The 20,798-nt window shown below is 41.9% G+C and overlaps 1 protein-coding gene across 1 annotated transcript; it reads right to left on the bottom strand.

Annotated features, from left to right (window-relative positions):
• Positions 1–19,526: 19,526 nt before the first annotated feature.
• LOC147716833 (olfactory receptor 5V1-like) lies at positions 19,527–20,465 on the bottom strand. The gene has a single exon (XM_086919792.1). The coding sequence runs from the start codon at positions 20,463–20,465 to the stop codon at positions 19,527–19,529; it is 939 nt and encodes a 312-aa protein (XP_086775918.1).
• Between the last annotated feature and the right edge of the window lie 333 nt (positions 20,466–20,798).

Genomic DNA, 20,798 nt, shown 5'->3' with positions numbered 1-20,798 from the left:
GGATAAGTCAGTTGGAGCGCCCGGAAGAAATAAGTCCGTACTTAAGTTCTCGTTTTGGGGCAATGACAGTGGGCTACCAAGACCCAGCGAAGACCTCCGCTCATGATTAATTTTTTCCACAATTTGTACCAAGTAATTGTCCATGGTATTACCAGGGGCAATGGGATTTTTTTGCTTAGACATTTCTGTACCTGGCAATTGTCCTAACAAACCTTTGCCCCAATATAGTCAATGGAAATCACAGAGGCCTCGTTACCTTCCGGCGTAGCTTTCTCAATGTTTCTAGGTCCGAAACAGGCTAGAGTAGATAGGAAGGGGAAACCTTTGTGGGCTGTAAGTAAACGAAAATCCGAGATATCCAGGTGATGGTAAGTCTTTGATATATTGAGTGGAAGAGGGGTGGCCCGTCCCGTCACCTTAGGTCCCCTGAGGGCCAAAGAGGGCCCGCCCTTTGCCCGGGCTTAGCCCGGCGCAGACCCGCGCGGAGACCCGCGTCGCGGGGACTCTGTGGTCTTTATCGCGCCTCCGGGCGCACAGATGACGTTGCGACCTGCGGGGGAGCCTGGTGTTGTAGTTTCCCACCTCGGCGGCCGGCGGAATGCAGCGGCGGCGAGGGACCAGGAGCCCAGGGCAAAGCAGCACAGTCAGGGGCCAGGAGCCTCAAAAGGAGCAAAGGATCCAGCGGCCACACAGCAGGTTCTGAACAGGTTCGACCCGCTCTGCCAGGGACGCTGTGGTCTTTATCGCGCCTCCGGGCGCACAGATGACGTTGCGACCTGCGGGGGAGCCTGGGTGTTGTGGTTTCTCACCTCGGCGGCCGGCGGAATGCAGCGGCGGCGAGGGACCAGGAGCCCAGGGCAAAGCAGCACAGTCAGGGGCCAGGAGCCTCAAAAAGGAGCAAAGGATCCGGCGGCCACACAGCAGGTTCTGAACAGGTTCCACCACCAAATCAGTTTTTTAATGCCTGCACATAGTTGAACGAAAGCAGAGACTACTTCAGGGTTAGGATTGTCAGGTGAAGGACAAGTATCACACAGAGTTTGATGGATTACTAAAAGTTTTTGGAACACACCTTCTTATCGATACTTTTCCATTTAACCCTTAAATTATCTGTGGAGGATTCAGGGTTACCGGCCCCTATCTCTTTACTAGGCTCATGTCTGGAGGCAACCCTAAATAAAACTGAGATTGGGTAATGATCCCCAAACGTAGATGGTTTCACCTCTGCTTTAACTAAGTGGTCTTCTAGTGCGGCCTTTACAAAAACGTAGTCTATTGTTGAAGCGCAGCCATGACCTCTGTAGGTGGGTATTGGGCTATCACTATTGTTTATAGTTGCGATATCCATTACGTTTAAAAGACTGTTATTTAATAGATGGTCCAGTAGCTCAAAACCCCTTTTACATGGATTGACCATAGGGTAATACAGCGAGGTCGGAGTATTTCCCCCTGCAATTTTTGCATTAAAATCACCACCCAGACATATCCTTAAATAGTAGATATTATATTTTGGGTATTAGCTAAGCAAAGACGAGTTTTAGAGGAGATACAATCTTGGGCTTTACGGCAGGTTTCACAAGAGACAGAAGGCTGTGTGGAAATTATATTCCCCGTTGCTCTTTGAGGTCATCACACGGGGTCTGTTTTTTATAAGTGCTACCCTGTAAATATGACTGCTTAGATGCCTTGCTGGGCAGTTTAGCTTGTTAGTTAAGGATTCTAAACGGTCTAAACGCTTCGACAAGCTTGCGAAATTCCTATCTACAAGTGCTTTAACTCGATCATGCATTGCATCTACGATAATATCAATGGCGGTATCCCCAAGTGTAAGATTTGAAAAAGGTGTTGGTGTAGATTCAGTCTGAGTATACACAGAATAATTTAGTGTCTCGAAAGATGTTAAACCAACTGGGGCACTAGCAGATATGAGGTCGGCTGGAGCTGGCGCACCCTAAATCCACGTGCTCAAAGTGGTGTGTTGGGGGTTTGAGCGTGGAGGTTGTTTCCATTTAGAACAGACCGGTTTAGCAGCTTTTCTTTTCCCTTTTGCCCCAGGAACCTTTGGGGTCGAGGATACATTCACAATTGCCAATACCGGAAAGTCCCTAGAGCAGCCCATGGAAACGGAGTCCTCCATTGCCCCAATATGTCCAATTTCCACACTTCCCTCGACACCCGATACACTTTCTCGGGCTGATGGGTGGGGGTTATGATCAACTTGTGTGGGTGAGATTAATTGAGAGTCGATGATATCAATATTCCCGATTTGTAGAGGAAGGTTTTATCTATGGACGTAGTGTTACGCAATACTGGAGTAATATTGCATTTGCCCATGACGTTTGCTGCCCCTGACGTAGGACTAATATAAATTCCCCCACTCACCACTGCAGAGCGTGGCTGATTAAATATAAATGTCAGGGGGTGACCCGGCCCGGCCTCTGACGATCCAGGATGGACACATATGGGCCCGCCCTTGGCCCGGGCTTCGCCTGCGCGCATCCCGTGCTGCGGGAGCCTGACAGGCCTTTTGAGCACCTTCTTGCACTCTGGGATGGCGTCAGCGGCGTGCACCCAGCAGGTGATGCTGGGAGGCGTAGTTCGTCTCTCTTCTGGTGTCCACCTTCCCAGAATGGCGCTTATGGCAATGACTCTCGGCGGTGGCGGCTCCAGAAACAAAGATCTAGGTAAGATTAACAACAAGAGAGTCCTTAAGGAATGAAAACTGTTATGTTTCTTTCTAGAACCTTAAAGGATCCTGAGACTAGGTATTCTGTAGTTGAATGTGAATCCCTTGCAGTTTTTTGGGCAGTTATAAAACGTAAGACATTTTTGAGGGGTGTAGATTTCGAAGTAAAAACTGACCATAAACCTCTAATTGAGATTTTTGAATAGAAAGGTCTGGATTTTATTTCAAGTCGCATAACTAAATGGATCATAATTCTTCACGAATATTCTTTTTCCCTCAAACATATTCCAGGAGTGAACAATAGAATAGCTGATGTTTTTTCACGATTAATTTGAGTGATGATCATGACGAAGATGATGTTGATTTGGGGTATGACTGGGTATGTGCTCTAGATTCGGATCACATAACTGAAGAAAAGTGGCGCAATGAAATTGATCTTGATGCAACTCTTAAAGAGGTCATATCCCTTTTGTTAGGCAATTGGTCAAGTATCAAAAAGGGCTCTGAAGGAACCAGACCCTTTTGGTATTTAAAAAATTAATTATATGTTGATAAAGACATTCTATTTTGTGGTACCAAGCTAGTGCCTCTAATGAGTCTCAGGAAACATTTGTTAGACTTAGCTCATGCCACACACTCTGGAATCACTAAGACAAAAGAGAGATTACGGTTGTCATACTGGTGGCCAGGAATGGATAAATTGGTGGAGCGAGATATACGAGAATGTGTTCCTTATAATATGAGTGACATGTCTAAATTACCTAGAGTGCAACCCATGATATTGAGAACAAGACCTAAGTATCCTCGGGAGGACATTGCATTGGATATTCTGGGTCCTATTTTTAGAAATGCTTCTCAGGTAATTCTTTTGGTGATAATAGATATGTATTCCCGCTGGCCAGAAGCAATGTTCTTGTTCAATATGAATTCTGCCAGTGTTATTAAATGTTTAAAAAAGCTATTTCTCGAGAAGGACTTCCTAAGACTATTTTAACGGACAATGGCGTCCAATTCGTTTCTAAAGAGATGGAATGTTTTTTGTCATCCAGTGGTATCATTCATAAAACTTGTTCTCTCTATCATCCCGAGGCAAATGGGATGGTAGAGAGACTTAACAGAGTTTTGAAGGAAACCATTAGATTGGCTAAGTCTTTATCTCTTGGGTGGAGACAAGAAGTTCTTAGAAAGATAGAGGAATATAGATTAACACCTCACTTCACTACGAGGAAGACTCCATTTCTTCTCTTTCATGATAGAGTTCCGAACACTCATTCGGAGCCATTTTGGGTGAGCAATTATTGTTTTTATAGAGGGAACGAACCTGTGTGTGATGGTACACTTGTGCATCTAAGAGAAGAATATAAAGCTTTGTTAAGAAAGAATTATTTTGACAAAAAAAAACCTGTCAAGAAGTTGGATGTGAATGTAGGGGACGTAGTTGTTGTTAAGCGTCCTGGTTTTGTGGGTAATGCCAATTCCAAATATTTTGAACCGATGGTTGTCATCAAGGTATTCAGCAATGCTGTAAAAACAGAAGACCATTGTGTTTGGAATCTTAATAGAGTGGTGGTTGTTGAAAGTACAACAAGTTAAGTCATTTTAATAGTGAGATGTATTCTGGTGCAAACAATGGTGAAAACACATTTTCTTCTTTGTGCAATCCTTAATCAAAAGATTGCCATGCCAGTCTTCAACATTGGAATATGTATAATTATAAAATGTTGTTATTACTGTGCATGTAAATAGTTTTGTTGAGGAAGGGAGATTCTGTAGTATTCTGCTATCATCAATTCTATTGTATCCTCTCTATGGTATGTATTGTCTATCATTCGCTGTATCTATTATCATGATTACTCTGTTATCGAATGTATATAGGTCATAAAACAGAAGAAGTAGGAGTTGGAGCTGGACAGTTTTGAATGGTGTAACCTGTATGGATATGATCTTTCTTTGAAGATTAAACCTCTATTAACCACTTGAAGACTGGAAAGTATTTCTTCAAATATCACAGTCTGGACTACGGTAACTTGCTCCTTCTGTACACAACCAAATATGTTTTTAACAAGTTACATGTAGTCCAGAACGCAACAGCCAGACTTTTGTATCAAACCCCAATGAAGGAATCAGTGAGTGCACATCGTACAAACATACACTGGCTCCCGATCGAGGTGAGAATCAAGTTCCGAACCCACAGAGCAATAAATAACAGAGGTCCTATTAAGATCAGAAATCTGGTGTTCTTATACATTCCCAAAAGATGTCGGAGGTCAGGCACTTAGCGCCTGTTAAAAACCACCACAGTCAAAAGGGCCAGATGGGGCAGAAGAGCCTTTTCCCACCTGGCGCCCAAACTATGGAATTCACTTCCGCAGGAGTTTAGATTTACAGCCCCAGAAGCAACCTTCAGAAAAATACTGAAAACGTGGCTGGTTAACAAATACGACTAACCTCCATCCTCCCTCGCTTCACCACATCTCAAGTCTAGCGCTGAGAGGCTTTTGGGTAGCCATGCACTCTATAAATCCTTATAACATAACATAACATAACATGAGTGGTTGGGCTGGGTATGGGTCTGAGTTCCGCCGGTCACCAGATGGAGACCCATAGTAGGAGTGCTTCCTGAAAATCACAACTGTTTTGTCAGTGTTAAGGGAACAGGGATAGGAATCAATCAGTTTTGGGTATACCACCTACAGGCCATTACCCATGTGGTAATTGTAGTGTGGGCCACCTTACCACCGTTACTAAGCAAGTGTCATTCAATAACACGATGAGCTGGGAACTACGTAAGCTAACAAATTGTAACACTACAGACATAATATACATGATAACCTGTCCATGCAACCTATATTATGTAGGTATGAGTACAAGAAAAGTAAGCATCAGGGTATAGGAACACCGCAGTATCATCAGGTGTTACCAAAATACCACAAAAATGTCCTCACATTTGGGGCGTGGCCTGCAGTGCATAAAAATGGCCGCTTCCTAAGCGAGCTCCGCCAGTCGGAAACTTATCCTGATTTTATCCTGAATTGGGAGTGCCCTCGCACTGCTGAGATAGTGGCTTGAGTCGGGCTCAACTCGTCGAAATCCTGAGTCCTGGGCTGCTGAAGAGCTGTATTCGGAGGAGGCAGAGTGCCGCGCCGGGGTAACGTGGGCAGGGGCGGAGCTCTGAGGTTGGACAGCGGTGATAATTGAGCCCGCTGCCACGTAGGCCTTGGTCTGCTATGGATGAGGGGCCGGATCGCGTTTTGGCGCCGGAGTTGCTGCTCCCCCACACGGGCACACTGCAACTGGCAAAAGCGGTGAGGCAGAAGAACCCCTAATCCCACTGGTGTCCCGTGAGTTGTACGGGGCTGCGGCGGCTGCGGACCGGATGAGGTCATTGCGCTTAACTGCAAAGCTGGCATATCGCACCAGAAGGTAGCGCTAAGATGATAAAACCTAAGCTGCCTGGCTGTGGGTGCCGCTGGCTATCCTGCTGCATGAGTGGCGTTTGTGACACTGGGGAGGAATTCCGCCATCTGAAACTGGAGGGGGGTCACGGCGGCCGCAAATTGTGCAGCTCCCTCAGTGGCACATAACAGAGTGGGGAAGGTAACTGGGCGCACGTTCCTGGCGGACTCTGTGCCGGTCGGGCGGGCTGTTTGTATCCTCTCTTTGCCCCTGTAAATGATATAGCCACCTGGATGATTTTTAAAGAGCTGGCAGAACTGTCCTCGCCATTTTGTCGCAACATACTAGATTGCGCACTGGACTAGACTGAAGGTCTGTGCACGGGGGGCTGTTTGCAAAGTGGGAATCCCTTGAAAGCCAGCTGATCGTGATTTCTGGACCCACTTGGTGTGCACAGGCGCATAGAACTACCAGCCCCACCGCCGGTGCCGGGGCCAGGAGTAACTGGGGTAGTCCACCTCTGTGAGACATGTGGCAGGTGGCGGCGGAGTGTACCCCCCTCGGCTATACACCTCCAGGTTTGGTGGTGCGGTGCTGTTGGCTGCCTGCAGTGCAATATGCTGGAACAATCCTTATTCACCCTCAGCTTTACTGGAGTGGAGCTGCGAAGTCCTCTGGTCCAGCATCCCGCGACGCGGTCAGCATGGGGTGACATGACGCCAGGCAGCCAAAACTCACCTTTGAGAACAAACGTGCTGCTAAGCAGGGTGACACGGAGTTGGGAACACAGATGGATGGCTCCAAGGACCAGACTCCGGGTGACCAGAGTCAGGATCTCCGAACACTTATGTTGGACATGCGGTCCAGTCTCCGTAATATAGGTGCCAAACTTGACACCTTGACGTCCCAACTGGACGCGGTTAAATCGCAGGTTACAACACATGAGACGCGTTTGGATGTGCTTGAAAACCGCCACACAGAATGTCACGAATTCCAAGTTGAAACAAGGAAAGTGCTTCAAATGGATAAGCTCCTCTGCATCATACGAGCCAAAAATGAGGACTTGGAAGCTAGATCGAGACGCAATAACCTACGCTTCACGGGAATACCGGAGACAACCGCCATCACCAAGATGGAAACGTACATCACGGACCTCCTCCACGAGTTGTTTGATCCACACCTCTCTGCGGTGTTTGTGGTGGAGAGGGCGCACAGGTCGCTGGGTCCGAGGCCTCCGGTGGGGACGGCGCCGAGGCCCATTATTGCCAAACTACTGAACTATCAGGACAGAGACACTATATCATGGGTGCAGATGAGGTTTGCAAGCTTTAATATTTATATGCTGAACAGGGTCAGGTTGAGAGATGATCCTTAGGGTACTACACAGTTTATGGGAACGGTAGCATGGAGATTGGCTAGTAATTGGCAAGTGTGGTTGCATTGACAGATAGCTCCTTTATCAGGATGAGTATTGTGGTACGTGTCCAGGCATTAGGGTAGGTGGCTGTTGTCATGAAGGCATTCAGAATCAGGGAAGAGTGCTGAGCTGATGGGTTGAAATTCTTTGGCAAAGATGTCATGGAGGCAAGGGTTTGGATGAGGCCACTAAGAGAATGGAATGCATAGTAGAGAAGATTTTGCCTATGGAGATGGTGGGACACGTGATTTCCTTGGAGAAGAAAAGTCACTTTGCAACATCTACTATGACCGGATGGGGGCCAAAACTGACACATAAGCAAGTTATCTTGCTGCATTACCACTGTGAGACCTTGGTGCTGAGTGTCTGATGTGGTTGAAGGAGCGCCACTTGCGAGGTGAAATCTTTCATGATGGTGAACATTAAAGTTAATTTTCTTCATTGTTATGTGGCGTACCAAAGCTAACAACTATATAATTATTGAACTTTTTCTAATAAGAATAAACAACCTTAAAACAATTGAATAAGAATCATTGTGTGCTATATCCCAATGTTGGTCTCATGTACATTAAACATGTAGGTTTTTTATTACTCTAAGTGATTTATTTTTCCCAACTATAATATAATGGATTGCAATCCATTAAACTAAACCCACTGTTGGCATTCTGGTGTAAAAAAATGTACATACTGCATCAGGATATATTCAGTGTAAATGCGCATTCAATTATGAAAAGTGCAATCTTGCAGGAGGGTCGCAAGGGTAAAGGAGGAAGGATTGCCTTCTTGGAGCGATGTGCGAGGGATTGCATCCCTCACTTTTGCTAGCTCCCGTGAACTCCTGTGAGGTGATTGTGAAAGCCGCGAATCCTGGCACCCTTCTCTGGCTCTCGTAAGTCTCACAAGAGTTTTAAGAACATGGGAAGACGTAAACAGTGCTAACAACAAAGATCAAAAAAGTAGAGGATAGCTCTGAAAACAGCCTTTATTAACAGTTTTCAGCCCAAAATTTTTTTTCTGTGTTTTCAAACATTTAAAAACATTTTTGTATTTTAATTTTTTTCAAACATTACCACAAAAATATTCAACTTAAAGTGCAGAACAATTACCAACTGCATCTCCTTAAATAAACAAAAGGAAAAAAAAACATACAAAAAATGTTAACAATTACTGCCTAGGGTGGCACATATGCTATTGGACAAAGTTGTCGAGGGAATGTCTTTTTTTATTTTTTTTATTTATTGAGTTTTATGACAGCAGACAGACAGAAAGACAAAATAAGAAAAGCAATAGTATTATAAATACAAAAGGAGACAGCATACATATCGATAGACATTCCCAACCTTCACACTGAAAGCGTTCTTATACTTACATCATAAAAGCATTTAAGGCTAAACAAATAACCAAAAGATAAATAATGGGAATAACAAAGTACCAGATATAGTTCAATAACAGAAATATTTTAGAGAATTCCATTAAGATGCTATCCAGTTATTGTTAGGAGACCATAGTTTATATCCAAAAGTTTTCTTCCTTATACCCTTGAATTTGTACAATGCAGTCTCTAAATAGTAGATAGACAATATTTTAGTTTTCCATTTAATAAAATTTTGGTGATTCTTCGTCTAACCATTGAGAAGTAATACATGAGCGATATACAGCCATATATATAAAAATAAAACCTTCTTTAACCACTGAAAAATTAATAATGTTGTTCTTTTCACATCCAAAAATAACCAGAGGTGCTGTTAGCTTTACTGAAATGCCCAAGTTGTTGTGCAAATAAGACTCTAAGTCAGATATAAACTGGGTCAATTTAGGGCAAAAGAAAAACATATGAGCAGCGTCAGCTGCATATAGGCCACAACGATTACAGTTTGTTCCTCTCCCCGAATTCCATTTAGCCAATTTACTTGGCATGTAGTACAACTCGAACACAGACATAAAATGTTGGCTTATCAGTGATCCGTTCAATAATAAGTTAGTGGCCATTTCTATACTTCTCTTAAGATCAATAGACTCAGAACTTAATTTGTTTTGCCATTTTGCTTCCCTAGCTTCTATATCGTCCCCTATCTTTTCCTGGAATAATTGATACAAAAATTCAATATTTTGCCTATCTTTAATAGCCTCAAAGATCGCGATTTTTTCTAGTACAATCAGGTTCTTTGATATTTTCTGATCACAGAAGCTACGTAATTGAAGATATTTAAAAAATCTGTATGATGCAACCTGTAAACATCCCTTAAGTAATCGAAAGAGGCAAAATGGTTCCCTTGATAGAAATCCCCTAATTTGGAAATTCCCGAATTATGCCACCTTGACATCACTTGATCCTTAAATATATCTGGTAATAGAGAGTAATTTTGCAGAGGAGTATATAAGTTCATATTTGGGCCTATGCCTAATCTTCTTTTAGTTGTCCTCCAGATAAAATGAGCAGAAAAGAGAGTCTTAAATGTGTTTTTTTTAATAATAACTTGGTTCAATAATACGGTTTAAACATTGTTTGGCCTCAGCACCTAATAGCATCTCATAGATAGATGGAGCAGCAAAATCTTCAGTTGGATCTTCTGGTAAAATAAGAAAACCCATATGCTGTAATATTGCTATCCAGTGATATGTCTGGAAATATGGGATACCCCACCCTCCTCTCTCTCGGGGCAGTGTACATCTCTTAAATGCTCTCCGAGCACGGTGGTACCCCCATAAAAATCGTGAACACATTCTCTCTATTCGCGAAAAATAAGAATTAGATATAAGAAAGGGAATAGCCCAAAACAAGTACAGAAACTTAGGAAAAATAAGCATTTTTAGAACATTACTGCGACCAAAGAGTGAGAGCTTTAGATTATTTAATCTATCTAATGTTTTATTAGATGAGGTTATAACTGGGTCTAAATTTATTGGAATAATATCCTCCATATTAGTTGTAATTTTTATTCCAAGATAGGTTGTCTCCTTTTCAAACTTAATGTTCTCGGGACGACCGGTCTCCGAGTGAATAAATTACGTCTTTCCAACATTTAATTTATAACCGGATAACTGACCAAATTTTTCAGCTTCCGCTATATTATTAGGTAATGCAGTGCTAATATCTGATGTCAGTATCTCGATATCATCTGCGTACGCACATACTTTAAAATCACGATTATGTAGCTGCACAGGTTTAATTAAGCAGTTCCTCTCCAGAGTAGAAATAAACGGGTCAATATATAGTGCGAAGAGCAAGGGGGAACAGGGACAACCCTATCTAGTCCCTCTTGCTATTAGCACCTTCCCTGGTATTTTCCCGGAAACCCTGATAACCGCTGATGGATTTAGGTACAGGGTCTGGATAGCACGGACAAATTCCGGCGGAAACCCCTTCCTTGCGAGGACTGACCACATAAAACGCCATGAGACCCTGTCGAACGCTTTTTCAGCATCCAACAGGGCCACACCGATAGGGGAGTTAGTACCTTGCACCCAATTCAACAAAGAAATTATCCACCTTATATGATCCGTGGTACCTCTGTGCTGTATGGATCTGTGCTGTCTAAAAGAAACTAAGCCTGGCATCATATCATTTAGCCTGTTGGCTAAAAGTTTGGAATAAATTTTACTATCTGAGTTTAATAATGAAATGGGTCTATAAGACCCCATTTCAGTATCCTTTTTACCTTTTTTTTTAACACAACTATTGTAGCATTAGACCATGACTGAGGAGCCATCCCTTGAAATGCTTGTTGGCAAACTTCTACCAGTACAGTTTTTATCAAATCACAAAAAGTCCTATAAAATTCCGGTGGGATATTATCTGGGCCCATAGCCTTGCCCATAGCCAGACCCATTATAGCTAATTCAATTTCAGACCAGTCAGGCGGTGCCAACAATATCATTTTTTGAGCTTCCGACACTGTTGTTGAAATCACTTCATTTAAATATTCCTCAACATCCACCCGGTCGGTCTCGTCCTTATATAGCACTAGATAAAAGTCTTGAAAAGATGACAAGACGCCTTCCTTAGTCTCTTGCAAAACCCCCTTTAAATCTATAATTCTAGGGATATCAATATAGACAGCTTTTTCTCTTGGCCTTTTTGCCAACACACTTCCCGTTTTTTCTCCAAACTCATATGATGTTTCTTTATGTTGTACATACCTTTCAGCAATTTTATCGGCTATGATGGCATAAGCACTAGTCCTTTTTATCGTGAGATCCCTCTGAGCCATTTGTACTATATCTACTTCTGCTCCTTGCCTTATTATCTCTGCCAGTTTCTTTTCAGCAATGTAAACCTGATCAAACTCCTGTCGATGTTTAGTCCACATCTTTTTGGGTTTAAATTTAGAAAAGCTAAGAGTTTCTCCACATACTACTGATTTAAACGTATCCCAGACTATCTCCTGTGCAGCCATACCTTTGTTAATAACAAAATATTCCTGAATTATTTTAGCTATATATTGTCGGTACTCCTCATCCAAAAGCAACTTTCTGTCAAAAGTCCACTGTTGGAACTCCGCTTTTTCAGCCGTGTCTACAACCAATTCTAATGAAATCGGATTATGGTAGGAAACTAGTCTGGGATGAATCTCGATGTTAGCTTTAGCTAACAGTACTGACGAGGTAAAAAAAAAAAACAAACAAACAAACTTTGCGTGAGGGGCTGAAAAAAAAGTGAAACCAGGATCACTGGAATGTTTTGAATTCCATACATCGTAAAGGCCATGATTCAAAATCAAACACCGGAGAGCATTCAAAACTACTTTCTTTCATCCAGTATATACATGATTAGATCTAAGAAGCCCTCGTTGGTGAAATTAAGAATGTTATTGTTAATTTTCTTTTTTTTCTTTTTCTCCTTATCTTCTTTCTTGTATCTCCTTTTTTTCCTTTCAGCTGTTATTAGGATCTTCTTCCTGAAAATATTGCGATTTAGTTTTTTTTGGTTCAGATTCGATGTCAAGTGCCAGGAGAGGGGAGGACACGGCATTCCATATATTGCAAAGAATAATGGTCCCTGGCCTCATAAGGTGGAAAGGAAGGGGTGGGGTGGGTGGGAGGGCCGGGGTAGGTGGTATGACGGGGTGGGAAAGGGGTGGAGCACCGGTCTTTGGTGGTGGTGGGTGAAAAAGGCAGCAGCTGATAGAATAGGATCAAAACAGTTAATTGATACAAGAATGGAAATTTGTGAAAGTGGATGTAATGCAGTTGAATTCAAGAAAATCGTTTATGTCATTTTAATGCTGGTTCCTCTCTACACTGCTTATGGATAGGAAAATAAAGATTTGTACATTAAATATATGTAGTCTTAATGACCCAAAGAAACAACAAATTCTAACTAGAATAGTACAAATATTGCATATTGATATAATGTGTTTGCAAGAAACGCATGTTGCTTGGGTCAATAGTAGTTATTTCAGAAATCTGGGTATGGAGTTGGTAGTATGTTCTAAACAGAAGGGTATTAAAAGAGAGGTTGCGATACTTAAAAAAAGGGAGGTTGGGGAGTGTGTTAAAACCGCAGCTGACAAATGGGGACGCTGGGCTATCTCTGAGTTCAGGATTGGCCTATACAAGTTTACACTCTGCAATGTTTATGGGCCAAATCTGGATGATTCAGAACTGTTTAATTTTCTGAATGTAGAACTGGCACAATGGACGTTGCCATTGTTAATGTGCGGGGATATTAATATCAATCTTTAAGTTGTTGAGGGAATGTCAGCTTCTCGCAGATAAAAAAATTATTTGCTTACACATGCAGCAAATAGCAATGTATTTGATAAAGCAGGGTTATTGCCCACTTGTGCACTTAGAGCCTGAGCAGGTGCAGTATCTCGTGGAGTAAATTATGTTGTCTAGCTCCTCAGCATGAGCAAGTCTGCCTGTGCAAGCCTTTACTGATGCATAAACCTCAGGTGTCTCTATATTCCTATGATACTCATGCTACATTGTTTATTTCTGCTCTCCTGACCGAGCTCTTTGCCACAAAGTTTACAAGTAACGTACTTCAGAGAAACTTTCTTGGTGCTTGGCATCATTTCAATGAATTACCACAACAAAGATTCCTTGGGTGGCTGACATGGCTGAGCTGATGCAGAAGCACCTCGATTTTCATTATAATCTGATGAAGACATCTTTTTGCTGAAAGACAAACAGGATAGGAGAGCAAGCCAAATATTTCTACTCTTCCTAAAGCCCAATAGTAAAATAAAGCAAAACGGATGATATCATCTTCTTCTAATTAAATACATCCATATGAACCAATCACAATACTACTTTCCGGGTGTGATTCCTCTCGGTTACCCAACTGTTTGCACAAAGTTCCCCTAGGGGTGATAATTGTGTTAGGGAGAGTGGACTAGCTGCCTCTCTCTAACAGGGGGGTTGTATCTGAAAGTCAGGGGCGATTGTCCCTTTTCGGAATTTAGGGAAACCTCACACAACAGGTTGGTTCTATGACTACTGTCGCATTCCCAACCGGTCGCTTTGTGTCATCATTGGCTTCCTGCTCCTGCGTCAAGCCGGCACTGCAATGCCTGACGGGCGGCACTTAGTGCTGCACTTTTGTCGGAGATCTTTTATTCCGAAGCCGATGTTTGAGTGGGTGTGAGGGGCCCTAATCGTGGAGTAGTGAGCGTGACATGTGGTGATTCTAAAAAAAGTTAGTGTAGTCTACTCTGGGTATTTTATTCCTGTAGCTACCTACTTTATTAAAACTAAGAGGGGTATAGGATTTCAGCCAACCTATGTGTGGGAAGCCCATTCAACCCTCAACAAGTGATCTGGTCGACATGTTTCGTGCCATCAAGGCAATTCATCAGGACCAAAGGAAGTGCTCATAAACTTGAAGTGGAGCCCATAGTGGGCTGCACGGTTAAATCGATACAACCTGTGGGGTCAGGATCTGGAACCAGGAAAAGTTCCTGTGTTGTTCTCCGCCCTGCGGGGGGATGAAAAAAGAGAAGGAGGTATATAAAACAGAAGTTCCTAGCTGCTGATCTGTATTTGTAGCAACGTTGTCTATACTTTCACCGGGATGGTGAGTATCATATTGGCAGACTAAGATCTGAAGAAAAATAATAACATACGTGTTTACTCCCAATAAACTTCCCGAATACAGTGAGAGTAAGGGTGATATGTCACTCAAGAGCCTGGAGGGGTAGTGTGCCAAGAGCAGTCACATTTGGGCCAAAGAAGGTTACAAGAAAGCTACCAAGGAAGACTCTAAGATGGCTCTGGACTTACCCACAGTCGTTGTAGATAGTCGTCACCGGGCTGCTTTTAGTAGGACCTGCGTGATCAAGGAGTAGCCTGCAGGGATGTAGAATGATTAAAGAAATAAAGGGTGGTGGTTGCGATCTTAATTTAATAACTAGCTTGCCCATTAACTCTCTCTCTCTCGGAACATAATACGACTTCAAAAAAGATTGCTGGTGACATGTTTTCATATCAGAGTTACAATAACTAAGAAAATAAACTATTTCTACTAAATATTTATTTGTTTAATACTTACACACATTTTGCAAAGATTTTTTAAAGTCTGAAACATATCCTGTTTTGCTACAATAAAAAGCATTGTTTTATTAAAATAATGTCAGGACACAACATATATTATAGTCTTTCTATCAAACATACTCTAACAAAATATATAATTGACTTTTTTCTTAACAGAAATTCACTGTAAAAAAAAAGTTAAAGCAACTTTATAGTCAGGTAAATATGTCAGTGTGTTTTGACCTACAAAAACACAACTATTCTCCAGTTATAGTTAATGTGCTAACTTTAACTTGTGTCTAACCATGCACTGCTTATGACCCCACATATGACAATGCTCATGAGATGTTGTATGACATCATTTATGACATCACTGAGGATATCTCAAGTTACATCATTGAGGACACCCATCAGCTTTGTTTTCATGCATATTGCTGTATAAAATGCTATGGCTTAACATGTAGCATAGTTCATATCAACATTTAACCACAGTTACATGGTAAACCCTTTTTCAGTAGTGTTCACTCTGTATACAACTGTTCAGGGAAAGCCAAAAAGGGAATGCCAATTCTAAAAAATACCCTACTGCATACATTCATTATTTGTATCAAACCCCTGCCACAACCTGAAGCCACATTAAGAAATGACGCTGATATCAGTAGAGAACTGAGTACTGTAAACAGTGTTTACTCTATAGAGAGAGTATTTGAAGGAATCTAAGAACACTCTAAATTCTATAACAAAGTTGTCAAAAAAGACACAATTTATAAAAAATGACCAAGATCATGCAAGACCAAGAAGGTGCTAAATATCATAATGCATGCATCCTTCTTACTGTGATGAAAACTTCACAGATATACCTTCTTCTAAATCAAAACAAGCACATATATATATATAGGTAAGTACCTGGTGCACACACACATCTCCCAACCACACACTTTTGGGTATTCTTATAGATCTGCCTCTGGAGTCCAAAGACAACTTTGTAAAGTTTTGCCAGAAATTGTCGCCAACTTGGCAAGCTCTCCTTCTCATTTTACTTTATTAGGGAATCTCAACTTGCACTTTGATGATCCCTTGGACCCAGTGGTTTCTGACCTAGTCCAGAATCTTCTAGCTATTCAGATGAAGCAAAATTGTACTGGCCACACCCATGAGAAATGGCACCTCCTAGATCCTATATTTTCTAACAATAGGGAAGTTACAGTAGGAGACCTGATTCCTGTGCCATTGTCAGATAATTTTCTGATTCCCCTCCCCTGGGATATCCTGAAACCACCCTTCTATCAGTGGCATGACTAGCAGCTGGAAACATTCCTGGTCCAACCTTCCGTTGGACTCTTGGAATTCAGCTCTGAAAAATACAATGTCTACTTTAGACTCAAATCCCACTGCCTCAAATTATAAATGTAACTATTAGATTGATTCCTCCTTGGACCTAGTCATCTCTAAGAAATGCATTCATAAAAAAGTTAGGAACAGCCCCTCTCTGTGGTACTCCACCAAGCTGCGTGAGTACAAAAAAACCTGCAAGAGACTTGAGAGAAGAGACTATGATGTAATAAGAATACAGAAATATAGGCACCCCATAAAACGTATCAATTATAAAGTGAAAGATGCCTAGGCATCCTACTATGAGGAAAGAATTTATTCAGTCTCAAACTCCCCCACAAAATCTTCAAGATTGCGAAGGATCTCCTAAAAGTTTCAATTATGAATGCTCCCCATGAGGGGCCTCCTGCCCGGTGCAATGAACTGGCAAGGTTCTTTTCTAATAAAATTCAGGATATCTACATTTCTCCCCCCGCCTCTCCTAATAATCTGCTGTTTATGGAGGACTCTGTGCCAAGTGAGCACTCTCTCATGGAAATCCCCTTGATGGATATGGACCCTTTAGTAAATATCTCTGCATCAGTAAAATCCGGCTCTCCCAGTGACCTGGCATCCCCTCAATTTTTAAGTAAGGCTGGGGAAGTAGTCTTCCCAGTGATACTGAAGTTGATTAATTCCTCTATCTCGACCGGACTAGTACCGCTACTGTGGAAACATGCTATGGTGACGGCACTATTGAAGAAACCAAGCCTTAATCCTGAAAACTTGGAAACTACCACTGCATCTCCCTTCTCCCTAGGATCAGTAACATTTTAGAAAAGCATGTAAATTTGGTTATTTCTACTTTTATTGATTCTCACAATGTACTGCACCCCTCACAAACTGGATTCCTCCCCAAACATGGGACAAAAACTGCTTTATTGGCAGTGGTAGAAAAGTCCACAAAGATTATTGACCAAGGTGGATCGACAGCTATCATCCTTCTGGACCTCAGTGCTGCCTTCGACACTGTCAACTATGACATCTTGATCAGCAGGTTGAGGAATGCTGGATTATGGGGGATGTTATCACATGGCTGCAATACTTCCTTGAGGATAGGACCTTCTAGGTTTTTGAAGGAGACAGCATTTCAGAACATATCTCACTTAGTTGCGGCATCCCTCAGGCCTCATCCCTGAGCCCGGCTCTGTTTAATGTTTATATGAGCCCCCTAGCACAGATTATCCTCCCTTTTGGGATTGAAATAGTTACCTACACCGATGACAACCAATTAGTGCTGGCCATAAATCACCCTGAAGACAACTCGCCCTGTCAAGGTCCTTGCCTGGAAAGAGTTGCAAAATGGATGGAATCCTCCTATCTTAAACTGAATGGAGACAAGACGGAGCTTATGCTTCTGGGTAATTCACCCATCTTTGACATTGGATCAGCATGGCCAAGCTGCCTCGGCTTCCCTCCCATGCCCAAAAACCAGATCAAAAGTTTGGGCATGTGGTTAGATCGGTCACCTACATTTGATCATCAGGCGATGAAACTGGCCGCTTCCTGCTACGGGATTCTATGAATGCTCCACAAAGTCCTCCCCTTTTCAGCAAGGAGACTCATGGTCCAAGCCTTGATCCTCACCTGCCTCTATTACAGAAATGCTCTGTATCTAGGAGCCCCAAGGGCAACCACAACAATATTGCAAGTTATTCAGAATTGTACAGCACGTTTGTTCCTTAAGATTTCCAACAGTCATTCTTCAAGACCCGCCCTAAAGACCTTGCACTGGCTCCCGATTATGGAAAGAACAAAATTCAAGTCCTTATGCATTGCTATAAGTCCTTCTGGAAGTAAGCCCCTCCATAATCCGTTCTATCATCTTCCTCCATCGTCCTAACAGATACCTCCGATCAAGCAACCTCTAGTTAGCCTTTGTCCCTAAAACTAAAGGGGCGAGAAGTGGTGGCTGGTCTTTCCATTATAATGCTGCCAGGCTGTGGAACACTCTCCCCCTCCATCTACGTTCGGTACCTAACCACCTGTCCTTCCGTAAACTTCTGAAAACATAGTTCTTTTAAAACCCCACCAACTAAGCTGCTCTGATCTGTCTGTTGCCTTCGCTAGCGCTGGGATGCCAAGGGGTGGCAATGCGCTCTACTAATATTCCCAAGATAACATAACATCCTTGTTAAGTGTAAATTATTATGGGGACACAATTTTCTCTAATAACTCAAGGCTGCTTACAAAAGTTACTATCGGCTACGTAGAATCTTTCTCATTTTGGAAACTTTTCAGGCAGAGCCAAAAGGTTGGGTGTAACATAATGAATTGAAGTCTGCTGTTGCTTGCACACACAGTTACTCGCGAATGCAAACATTTATAACATGTTGAATACCTCAACAGAGCTATGGTGCATTAGGAACATATGCATTTTGTAAAGACTTACACCTATTACCTGCACCCAAGCTGTCCAAAATTATGTAAAAAAGTAACTGTAAAACAAACTTGCGCACTCAATATGTTGTCATCAATGATGTGTTTGAAATGTTATCAATGATGTCATGAAGGATGTCATTGATCATAAGTGATAACATATGTGAGGTCAAAAGCAGTGCATGGATGGGACGTAAGTTATAGTTGGCGCTGCTAACTGTAACTGGTGAATTTGAGTGTTTTTTTAGTTCCGAAAATAAATGTTCACATTCACAAATTCACCTACCTCTACCATTACTCAAAACTTTGTTTTTTGCAGTGAAACTAAAACTGAAATTTGTATTACACTCCACTATAATGTTACTTTAAAGTTTTTTTTCTTCAGTTAATATGTGTGTGTGTGTGTGTGTGGGCGTGGGCGTGGGTGTTTGTGTGTGTGTGTGGGTGTGTGTGTGTGTGTGTGTGTGTGTTCGTCCCTGTCTATGTGGTGCTTGAAGGATTGCATTCAATTGCTTTTGGCAGAATTCCCATGCCAAGGCAGATGCTTTAAAATGCTTGGCAAGAGAGAAATATTGGAGGAAAAAAGGTTAGGTCATATCCATGGTAGAGGATGCAAGTTTAAGGGCTTTCAGACAGAGGGAATTCCAAATGTTGCTAAGGCAGAGATCACAGATAGCACATGCTGTAACGTGAGCAACAGTCGAACTTGAGAGGCTGTTAGCTGAACTCAATCAGTAGTCTCAAGGAAGAAACTTCTTGAAAAGTAACTATTTAGAGAAAAAGTCTCTAAAATATACAACATTATCTAAGCAGCTGAATCCTATGCATGGCTTTTTTCAGTACTCCTTGCACATCTTTGTTCCTTAAACTATAGATAATTGGATTTAATGTAGGTGTTACTATTCCAAAAAGCACCGTGACTATCTTGTCCAGATTCAGATGATTGGATGACGTAGGCCGGATATAACTGAAGATAGCTGTCCCAAAAAATAAAGAAACCACAGTCAAATGAGAAAGGCAGGTAGAAAAGGCTTTGTGACGCCCCTCAGATGTCTGGATCTGTAGGATGGCCAGGATGATGAACACATAGGACAGGAGTGTGAGCGTGAAGGAGCCGATGATGACAGATCCTCCTGTTGTATAGACCAGTACTTCATTAACATGGGTGTCACTGCATGAAAGGGCCAAAAGAGGGGGGATGTCACAGAAGAAATGGTTGATCAGGTTAGACCTGCAGAAAGGCAAACGGAAAGTAAAAACTGTATGTCCAAGGGCGTTTAGAAGACCTGCAACCCAACAGGTAGTAACCAACAGGAATAAAACACGATTATTCATGATGACATTGTAACGCAAGGGTTTGCACACTGCTACATAGCGATCCAGAGACATGACGGCCAATAGAAGGCATTCTGCCCCACCCAAGGAAAGGAAAGAGTACATCTGTGTCACACAGCCAATAAAAGAAATCATCTTCACCGATGAAAGGAAGTCAATTAGCATCTTTGGGACTGTGGTTGATGTAAAGCAGATATCAATGAAAGACAGGTTACGCAGGAAATAATACATGGGGGATTGTAATCTAGTGGACAGTGTTATTGTCAGTATCATCAATGTGTTTCCCATGAGATTCAAAATATACAGACATAGAAACATCACAAAGAGTGGGATCTGTTTTTCAGGGTCACCAGTGACTCCAATAAAAATAAAGCTTCCCACTCTGGTGCAGTTCAGTTTCTTCATGCTCTCCATACATCTTTTCTGAAAGGAACATAAATGTCTATGATGATGAACATGAAAAAGTAGGTATCATAGTTCCTCATAATATGTTAGAACTGCTTTATAATTCCTAGAGTGTAACTTGTCACAATGTCGGTATGTAAGGATCAAAATATTTTACTATTTTCAAAGTTTCAGGGCCAATTGAAAAATCAATAAAAAATGAATTATTTTTGCGAGTTAACTGAACAAATCAATTCAATTCAATTAATTTTATTTCGATAAAAATATCATAAAGGTTCATAAATACATGAGTACAATCATAAAATATCTAAAAAACTATTATATACATAAGAG

The sequence above is a fragment of the Lissotriton vulgaris genome, chromosome 5, assembly GCF_964263255.1.
Source record: "Lissotriton vulgaris chromosome 5, aLisVul1.2, whole genome shotgun sequence".
NCBI lineage: Eukaryota > Metazoa > Chordata > Amphibia > Caudata > Salamandridae > Lissotriton > Lissotriton vulgaris.
This window is presented reverse-complemented; position numbering and strand designations above follow the sequence as displayed.